A 10,811-nucleotide genomic window follows, 5' to 3' on the forward strand; every position below is an offset into this window, starting at 1 on the left:
TATATATATATACTACTATATATATATATATACTATATATATATATATATATATATATATATATATATATATATATATATATATATATATATATATATACTATACTAATACATATATACATTGATATCCGCGTACTATAAAATCCTTACTTATACTTAGGGCTGGCTGAATGAGGTTCCCTGGAAGTGTCTTTGCACATGGGGTTACATGGGTTCAGCAATTGTAGGTTGTTACTGACTATTGCTATCAGCGTTCAACATACATATATATCTCTACAAAGACAAAGCAGTCACATTTAATTGTTTACTCTACCTATCACACGATCCAGGCCTATCCGCCGACTATGGAGAGACAGCACAGGGCACAGCAAACATTGGCGTACCTGGCTGACGCAGGTATTATAGGCCGAGATGATTCTGGCTACACCTACCTCGGCACGTAGATTAACAAAAACATAGAGCAAATAAGCCTACATCGATCAACCTTACAAACATAAAGAAAACAAGCCTACATAGATCGAATATGCTCTAGGCGAGGTACCTCGTTTGATGTGGGGCTCTAAATTCGTCTAACCATAGCAATTAGACGAATAATTCGAGACTGTAAGGCGTCTAAACTTGACAAGGAACAATAGCGTGCCTCCTGCGTTACCTTGTCCTAAAACATGCAGATACAGCGTATCTACCAAGAGAAAAAAACAACCCAGTAAAATAGACAAGCAAGACATCGTACGAAAGTACTGTGACTTTTATATTACGTGTATGAAATTTGTATTTATTGATTTATAAGACTAATGTTTGGTAGAGGCTACCTCTCACTCAAACTGTAAGGAGAATATGAAAACGAACTCAGTTCCATCTCTTCCAAACCTCCCACATCGGTATATGAATATGGGCTAAGCTGTGAACTCATGATTGGACTGACCGGCGGCAAAGGAGAACTATCTAACGTCAAACTCGTAGTCGGGCTATGCGTAGACAGTGTATCGAATGTATCAATGTAACCGGGGCTTCCTACGGTGACGCCTGCCAGTGCAGGAGTCAGCGGCGTGATTGGATTTGCCATTATCTCGTCTACAGTGTATTGACACAGTAGTGGTGAACTAACATTCGCCACAGACGGCGTGTCGAAGTACTCGTCATCAGAGGACTCTACACAAGTATCCGAAGCGTCCGCATCCGAAAGCTCAAACATCATGACCGCATCTGTGAAGCTCTGTTCCATTTGCCTCCTCTGTAGTTCCTGTGCCAACATGTCGTACTCCTGCTGTAAGGTCTGCTGTTTAGCTTTGGCGTCATCGATCCGTTTCTGCCTTGACATGTTATCTAAAGTAAGTGTCTCGATACCTTGCGTGAGGTATATCGCATACGCTTTTCGCCTGTCGCGAATATTCTGGGCGGCTATCTTGTTCTGCATCTGGCGTGTGAGCTCGTGGTGGGCTCTGCGCGAATGTACCGTCGACATCAACGCCTGTGGTCGGTATACGCCTGGTATTATTGGTGCACATTTCTCACAGAAATTAATTCCTACATTGTGTTTGAATAGGTCGACACACGTGCTCTTCTCGTCACCGTCGTTGCTTCCGCTGTGGCTACCCTCCAGTTGGGAGTGAATCATTCCGAATTCGGTTTTAACCACCATTTTCTCAGGTTATCTGGGTACGTTTTGTATATTAGCTTGTACTGGTTCTGGGTGCGATGTATTGATGTCTGCTTACCCAATGTAATATTGCTACAAATGAGGTATACTGTGGTTGTATAATTGCGTGCTGTATATTGTTCTTCACTTGATTTAGAATGTTGAAGTTTGAGATTTCTCGATAGTTGACTTTTGTAATTGCGCTTCAGTAAATATGTTGATTGACTGCAGCAATCTACCCTATGCTCATCCAGCCGTGACTACAGGCTTACTTGCATACACAAGCTGACGCTGACGGCCCAGGGGACCATCAAGTATGTCGTTCATGCTAATTTCAACATATTAATACTATATGCTGATTAATATGACAACAACGTAACTAGCTGTGCATACCGTGATGCCTGACGCTGTAACACTGAGGCAGTGTCCAGGTCATTCCGGGGAAATACATGGCGCATACAGGCACTGAGGAGCGTATGCACATGTGCGAACGAGACACCGCTGGGGGTGATCACGTACCGGAGGAAGGAGTGGATAGTATAACAGGCATGTTCATCTAGCGCGCATCCTAAGAGTATGTGCAAGATACTTCTATGCCAAATGAAGTATACTATCAGACCTGTTATAAGGGTACCGTAACCTGATCCCTGTCACGACTGGAGAACACAGTCCACCCCACATCACGACACCCGCCACCGTGCGCATCATTCCTGTACGGAACACAGGTGAAGTGTACTAGATATGAGGGTGTAGTTGTATCCATAAATGCTATAGCTGAGGTGGAGTGTAGTTTATAGTCCCGCATCGCTTTGGCCACGCAGGGCGTGCCTCTGCTGATACGAGACTTTCCCAATCTCTTATATACACAAGAAAACTATCAGCTAAACTTATTTCTGAAGTATTCAGCGGTATGTATTGTAGTGATATACGAAATTTCGTAGACATTTTCCGTGTGAAATATTCAAATATTTGATGAAGTTTGCAGTTTGCAGTTTGCACTCTTTAGTGGCAGAGCACGACTCGCTCAGTCTCCCATTCTCTCTCAGTAGAGCGATCCAGTATCCGTATGACTCAACTGCTATTTTTTTTTAATTGTCTACTATTATTTCTTCCGACGAACAAAATTTCCGGAATATACAATTTTTTATATACGTAAATAATTCGAATGAGTCATATTTTTTTTTGAGTTGGTTTTTATAAAACAAATGTGCAGTTTTCAAATTGTTTGATGAAATTGTACGAGTTTTGCCAATTGCCACCGAAGTTTTTGGGAGGCTCGAGATTCAAACCGGAGTAAACGAGTTACTCCACTCAATTTTTTTAACTTTTCTTTTGTGGTTGTCAAACTCGTTTTCAAGTTTTTGAAACGCGGCCCTTTGGGGCTTGGACAGCATATGTATTTAATAAATAGCCTAATGAGTGATTAGCCTCTTGCTAGTTCAAGTAATCAATTTAGAAGACATTGGTTTTTGGGGTTTGGAATTTGGAAACACTTTTTTGTTTTGGGGGGTTTTTTTTCCCTGTTTGAGTCTTTCGCAGTTCGGTTTGACCGGACTGCTTTCTTTTTGTTTTTCCCTTGGTTTGTATTTACATCGTGGGTTTTTTTATATTTACAGGAGCGAGCCGTAAATTTTGGAAAATCACAATATTACGTTCGGATAACGTGTAATTATCGGAGAAACTGTTTAAAACACGATGAAATCTGACAGTGATTATTATGCACCCAGATGGCATATATGAAGGTGATAGATACCTTTTGCGAACGCTGCTTACCACTTCATCTTACCAGTTCATCGTAATAACGTAGTGTGGATTCTATGTGTGCTTATACCTTAACATATTATAGCTTATAGTGAAATTGAATATACGGTTAAGCTTGAGTTGATAATCATATGACTTGGTAACACCGAGATAAATATACACCAAGTAATAACTAATACAACGGCAAATACTCAAAGTCAGTATCTATTTTATACACCGAATAATATCAATTGATATTAGCATGTTTGCTTTACGGTGTGAGTAAGTAAAATAACCTAGCGTAGTGTTGCAGTACCCAGATAAGCGCTCGCGAGGTTCAATACTTTTCACAACCATGCTACTGGTTCGGGATCTTTCATGATACTAACTGGTACTTGAAAACCACTTTAGCAATTTGTAAAATGAATGCCGTGTGTATACCTCACCGTTCATATAACACAAAGATACAATTTGACATCTTATAGATTATATAACTATCACAAGTTTCTGAAAAAAAAAGGGCAAAATTCAAGTAAACCTTGAAAATCGACTAAATATTCCCAGAAGTATCCACTAATGAAAAATAGTCCAGTTGTGTTTTGTTGACTCGAGTGTAGTAGTGGCGACTCGAGTATAATCGTCAAAACTCGCAAAAGTAGCGAAAGTCGCTAAAGTCGCGAAATTTCGCAAATTATCGCGAACTGCAGCGAAAGAATACAGGGACTCTCTGCAGGTTAGGAAAATCCCCACCGTGTAGAGTACCATATTGGGGTGCTCTATGGACCTACGGAGGAGAATTTCAAAATTCTAACTCTATCAGCAGCTATTGGCACTGAAGTTTCACGATTTACCTTGAAATCCCGCGAAATCCCATAACTGACGATAGAGTTGAAATTTCGAAATTTCCCACTGCAGGTCCAAAGAGATCCCAAATATAATAATTCACACGGTGGGGATTATTCTCATTGTGCATAGGGTTTCTGTAATCCTCCGCTGAAGTTGCGATTTTGCAACTTTTCACGACTTTTCGCGAGTTTCGCGAGTTTCGCAACTTTGCACAATTATTTACACTTGAGTCCACAAGAGTGAACTGAACTTTCATTAATAGGTACTTCTAGGTATATTCAGTCGATTTGCGAGATTTTATCGAATATTGCGCACTTTCTACACAAAGTCGTGACAATTTTGATCCCTGCGCTGTCAATTTGTATATGTGCTACACTAAGCGATGAGACATACATGCGGCACAGATTATAAAAGTCGTCGCGATTCATTGCTAGTTGGTATCAGGGTGTGACAGATCTTCCAGCAATCGCACATTTGTGAGAACGTATTGGACTACCTCGCTAAACTTCCAACTATGTTTAGTAGAGCACTTGTATATATACTGCAACACTATGTAAGGCAATACTTGCTCGCAATGTAATACAAATAGGAGTCAAAAGGTATTGCTCTGTTTATGAAGAACACACTGTCTTCGATCAATATTTGGTTTTGTAACGGAAGTATCAGTAAATACTTTCCTCAATTCCGAGACATGTGGTAATATCAATCCTGTCAAGCTTAACTGTGTAAACAAAATCACTATAAATATATTTCAACGCATAAGCCTACTAAATTGATCATATCCATAACAAAATCACTATAAATATATTCCAACGCATAAGCCTACTAAATTGATCATATCCATATAAGTTGTTAACATCCGTTCGCACTACGCTATTGCGATGAAATGGTAACCAGTTTTTGTATGGTATTTATCTGTACAACTATTAACTGAGATCGAGCAATGATATCTGCCATCATGAATCATAGATTCTGTAAGAATTTATTGTGAACATAGAAAATTTTTGTCTGATGTTTTTGGACATTCTTTGAATTGTGTTTTTTTTTGTTGGAAATTCAAGGAGTTTACGACTCGCTCCATCAAGCCGCAAGGCGATATATAAATATATATTATAAAATATCAAATATTTGGTCTTTTTTTAAACTTTGGAATTTGTTTAAAAAAGAAATGTTTGTATGTTTCATGATTGTTTTGGTTTTTAAAAAGCAAACAAACAAAAAAAACAAAACCAAAACAAATTCGGAAACTTTGAAACCACAACCATTGACCTTGTTAAAAAAAATTATACACCCATAGCGGGCCATAAGGCATAACCCCGAAAGAAACACGGAAACTCTTTACTCTTTTTTTGTCAAATCCGATACAGTGATATCAGTATGTATAAAACGTAATACGTTTCTATTGGATTCTCTGAAAGCAATAGATCCCGAGTCAAGATGAGACTCGAAAATCTTGCAAAGTTGCAGAGCAGTTTTTGATTGATCTGTAAAGCACTGCATTTTTTGGTTGGATGGTAACTTACACATACTATCAAATATAGCATTATATTTTCGGCTATGCAATCTGGTTCATTGGATATTATCAAAGGCTAAAAAGCAGGTACAACCTAAATTGTTGTTCACAAGCGTTTCGCATTGTTAAATCGACAGAGAAGTATCGAAAGATCACATTCTATCTATTGTACATAGCACCCGTCACCAAATTGCTTTGTAGTAGCCACTATATCACATTTTAGTATCCGCCATATCGAATTGTAGTATTGCAAGCACCCATCTTATTAGAATTACCTATTCAAGTATAAAAATGAAACGATCAACAATGAACACGCTAGCTGTCGCTGTGCTCAGTCTGTGTGTACATTCAGCTTCGGCATCTATATTTGGCATTTCTGGCGGCCACAGCTTCGAACGTCGACAAAGTAAATAAGCTTAGAGACCATATCCATGTAATCCCATATCGCTAGCATGTTTTTCTGAGAACTGTCTGAGAACTAATGATGCCACGCATGGAACTGATTGTTTGTGCGAATCGTTTTCTAAATGCTAATATTTGGTGTTTGAACATGGCACTAAAGTAACTAGTTTAGTAAATAGTAGTAATATAATAATTGTAAAATTTGCGTCAGTTTAGTAATATATCTACTTAAGTATATGATTTAGTAAAAGAATTTTGGTGATGGTTGCGTGTATATCACTTGAACTTCAAGAACAAAATTTCTTTCTGATTTACAATATATTTACTTTGCCAGGCCCTGGTGGAGATGCCGTTTGCGAACAATTCAGCACCGCCACTATTGCGAACATAGCCATATTTCCTGAATTTGTATCCAATGCATCCGCGGTATGTTTTCCTTAAAGTTACACGATATTAAATGTATATCTGTAGATAATGAGAGAATATTTGCAGAGTTCTACTAATCTTGCCTATTTTGTACACAACGATTGCACGCAGTGAGTAGTAATATATGCATGTGCATATTAGCAGGAGCAAGAATGATAAGAATAACATGAAATTAATTATGACAGTCTATAGGTTCATGATTGTCATTACTGCCGACAGATTCGACCTTATGTTTCCAGCAAAACCATTGAAACTTTTGATTTCTAAACTTTTGTGTGCATGGTCTTTTGCGATATCGCCTTCACTACCAGTATCAAGATGACGGCCTCCGCTAATTCTGCTCTACTCACCATACTACTTATTTATTAGTATGGTTTCAATGTCAAGTATATATGCTAAAAGTATTGTCTTCTACCAACTTGTTATGTGCACCATCGGTTTACTCCGTGTTTGGCTTGTGTATATTTCACTGCTCGATTTTCCCAGTTCTTTACTTTTCCTTCACGTTTCCTGTTCGTTCTTACTAGTGTTTATTTTCACTGTTTGACATCTCCCGTTCTCATTTTTTGCCTTGATATATTCTTACTGCTTCGCCTTACCTGTTTGCATGTGTGTATTTATCTGTCCTGTTCTCAATATTCTCTCGATTTCACAGTTCTGTCAGACGCTGTCAGGAGGTGAACTGCCTTCAGCTATCCTTCCAGCATCGGCTGTACCACTGCCACTTCCTGGTACAAACGGAGACACTACCTCACAGTATGTACCATTTCATTGCACACTCTAGCTTCCCAGTGTGTATTATAGCCTTGTAGATTAATCTCTTTCTATCCGCAACTTATTGGTTTCGCCTGCTATACAGCTTGCCAGTATATTTTATGGCTTTTGAAAAATAATTGACAGTTAACTTTCTAAATGTACACTACATACTATAACATTCGATATTTTTTTAGCTGTTGAGTTACACACTAAACAATGTTCCTTTTGTGTCGCGAGTAAGTTTCTAGTGCGACGGAGAGATATTCACTTTAGTTGTTGGAGATTAAGGCGGGTGAGTCGTGGATGAACATACTTAGAATAACGATTTCTTGTTGCAATTCTGTGCACGTGATAAATATACCTTCGTCACCATGGCAACATACATTGACATACATTCGAAGTAAAAATTCGACATATTTTTCATTCAAGTCGGACGAACCCACGGAATAAGAGAATAAGCGTCCTTCATACCGTTCTTGGAACATGTATCAATCATTTCATGCAGTATCGGTTTGTGTTACAACTGAGCATACAATCACGGAGCATACAACATTTATATCATGGACAAGATAATCACGGAACATGCATCAACAATACCGACATACATCAATAATATAACCGAAAGTACATCATAATATCACCGAACAGACAGAAATAATCGAGAGAATACAATTACAGAACATACAATCACGGAAAATACATCATTCACAGAACAAACATAAATAACATCACGGAATATTCAGTCAAGGAACATTCATCAATAAGATCGAACATACATGAAGTATCACAGTACAAACAATCACGGAACGCACATCAGTAATATCACGAAACATGCAATCATGAAACATACATCAGAAACTTCCTGAAACATCCAATCACGGAGTATATATCAAGAGTATCACGGAACATACATACACACATCAATAAGATCGCGGAACATACATTCAATAGCCCGGTACATACAATCACGGAAGATACATTAATAATATCACGGAAAACAAAATTATAGAACATACACATCAATCACGAAACATACATTAATATTATCTCCGAGCATAAAATCACGGAGCATATATCAGGAATATCACGGAACATACATTAATAAGATCATGAAACATACAAGCATGGAAAATAAATCAATAATATCGCGGAAAATACAATCATGGAATATGCACATCAATCACGGGACATACATCAATAGTATCTCGGAACATATAATAACGGAACATATTCAGAAATATCACGGAAAATACATCAATAAGATCACGGAACATACATCAAATATCAGGGTCTATATAATCACTGAACATACACAAATAATATCATATAACAAGCATACATCAATTGTATCAGGGAACATACATGAAGCACGGAATATACATCAGTAATACACGGGAAATAAGACCATGGAAAAAACAATCACGGAACATACACTTACGAACAATGGTATATCAGAACATACAATCACGAAACATACATTGTATTATCACGGGACATGCATCAACAAGATCACGGAAAATACACCAATAATATTCCGGACCATACAATCAAGGAACATACATCGTAATGTCACGGAATGTACATCAATAGAACATACATCGTAATGTCACGGAATGTCCATCAATAGAACATACACCAGTAGTGTGAACGTACATCAATAATGGCACGGAACATGCGGAATAGAAAACGTAATCATCAGTTATCACGGAATACACAATCATGCAACATACATCAATCACTAAACATACATCAGTAATATCACGGAACATACATCAATAGTATCTCAGAACATAAAATTACGGATATATAGTACATAAATCCATATATCAATGAAATCGCGGTTCATACATCAGTCATATTAAGGAACATATATAATAATAATACCATTTGATAATACTCTTGCAGGTTTACGAGCCTTTGTTCCATAGCCACAGTACGAGCCGATGAAGCCGAAGGCATTGTTCCGGCCAACACAGCCGAGCCGACGAGTGCTCTTGCAGTTATAGAGTTCACTGTGAGTGTTTCGTGTATCGCTATTGATTGATATATTTTGGTTTTGTTTGTAAATTATTTTTTGGAGACTGTATAGGCTGTGCATATTATCGGATATTTTGACTATATGTCTCTCATGTATATGTTCTACATATTGGTTGTAAGTGTTCTGTATATTATTAACATGTGTATGTCGTATATACTTTCAAGTTGTGTCGTGTGCCTTATGTCATATATTTTCAAGTCGTGTTGGGTGTTGGGCGTGTTTCGATTACGAGAGTATTGTCTGTGTATCATTGACTAGGTCTCGTAACGAGCCATAGCCCCTCAAAATTTATTTCTATCTGATGTCATTCATAGTTTGTGTCATCTATCATTTGATACTATATTGACACTGTTCTATTTTATGGTTTGTGTCGTTTGTTACATACAAATGCTATATTAATATTCATAATTATTCGATACAATACAGAACACTATACCTGCGGATGTGGCCCAGGCCTTTACCGTAGAAGCCAGTGTGTCGGTCAACATCAACATCGGTCCTACGAATACGATTCAGAAGTAAGTATCTACCACGTCGTTTGCTGTATCCTTTCCCTTCGCATCTCTTTCAAATCCCTTATGCAAAGCTCTCCGCGAGTGCTGTACCTTACGTATGTGTGTAGTAAGCTATATATGTTTTCCATTTCGAATTTATTTGCAATCGTCAGTTTGCAATGCTCAATACATTCGCCAGCTAAATACTATCATACAATGTGCTTACTAATGATACAACACTAAAAGGCTCTCCTACCCTATACAAGCCGACTAATTAAGCGTGGTAATTAAGCTTTCAAAAGATGTACTATCTTATATAAGCCGGCTAATTAAGCGTCTCCATAAGTATCCCCTTCTCGTGCTTCTGCACACGCTGGCACAACAAGTGTGTCATTCATACGATACGTTTGTGTGCACCTCGTTCTCTGGTGCTTCAACATATGCATTGTATCATTCTTCCCTGTTTTCCCTTGCAATTCATCCGTCCGTGCTGATCCCTCCTATGTGTACCCAAACTCAACCTCCGCAGTTCGGACAACATCGCCCCATACGATGGGAGTTCATCCCTCCCGGCTGGGCTTCAAGCGCTGTAAGTAAACCACGACCCGTGACCAATGTAGTGTAGTCCATTAGTGTTTAAATCTGGAATGAGTTGTTGATTCCTTCGGTTGGCGAGGTGTAGAACACGCTCGGCATCATACTTCAATAGCTCAGGCATAGCCAGTATATGTCTGAACTGTCGAAAGCATTATAGATTTGGATTGGGTTGAACTCCTGTTCGCCTATGTCCGCATAGTCCGTGTTGAACCCCGCCCCAACGCTATTCAGTTACAACGGAGTGCTATTGAAATCGCAATTTTAGGTAAAACACAACTCAAAAGCCAAAAACCAAAAACCCTAGCCCGACAGAGTGGATTCAGTTCCAATAGAGTATACAAGGTTACAACGGAGTGTGTAT

At 38.4% G+C, this 10,811-nt stretch overlaps 2 protein-coding genes across 2 annotated transcripts; one reads left to right on the top strand and one right to left on the bottom strand.

Moving 5' to 3' along the window:
- Positions 1 to 741: 741 nt before the first annotated feature.
- Positions 742 to 2,520, bottom strand: SARC_03678 (hypothetical protein). The gene has a single exon (XM_014302512.1). It carries the CDS (start codon positions 1,639 to 1,641, stop codon positions 808 to 810), a length of 834 nt encoding a protein of 277 aa, XP_014157987.1. The 5' UTR covers positions 1,642 to 2,520; the 3' UTR covers positions 742 to 807.
- Positions 2,521 to 5,861: 3,341 nt separating this feature from the next.
- On the top strand, positions 5,862 to 9,399 carry SARC_03679 (hypothetical protein). The gene is made up of 4 exons (XM_014302513.1): positions 5,862 to 6,143; positions 6,474 to 6,565; positions 7,221 to 7,321; positions 9,227 to 9,399. The coding sequence occupies exons 1-4, from the start codon at positions 6,029 to 6,031 to the stop codon at positions 9,363 to 9,365; spliced, it is 447 nt and encodes a 148-aa protein (XP_014157988.1). The 5' UTR covers positions 5,862 to 6,028; the 3' UTR covers positions 9,366 to 9,399.
- The last annotated feature ends 1,412 nt before the right edge of the window (positions 9,400 to 10,811 follow it).

This window comes from Sphaeroforma arctica (assembly GCF_001186125.1).
Source record: "Sphaeroforma arctica JP610 unplaced genomic scaffold supercont1.193, whole genome shotgun sequence".
Taxonomy (NCBI): domain Eukaryota; class Ichthyosporea; order Ichthyophonida; genus Sphaeroforma; species Sphaeroforma arctica.

Excerpts from the sequence above, each read along its gene's own strand:
- SARC_03678 (XM_014302512.1), bottom strand. The coding sequence starts at position 1,641 with ATGGTGGTTAAAACCGAATTCGGAATGATTCACTCCCAACTGGAGGGT.
- SARC_03679 (XM_014302513.1), top strand. The coding sequence starts at position 6,029 with ATGAAACGATCAACAATGAACACGCTAGCTGTCGCTGTGCTCAGTCTG. Across the intron at positions 6,144-6,473 it reads CAGCTTCGAACGTCGACAAA|GCCCTGGTGGAGATGCCGTT; the intron begins GTAAATAAGCTT and ends TTACTTTGCCAG. Across the intron at positions 6,566-7,220 it reads TTGTATCCAATGCATCCGCG|TTCTGTCAGACGCTGTCAGG; the intron begins GTATGTTTTCCT and ends TCGATTTCACAG.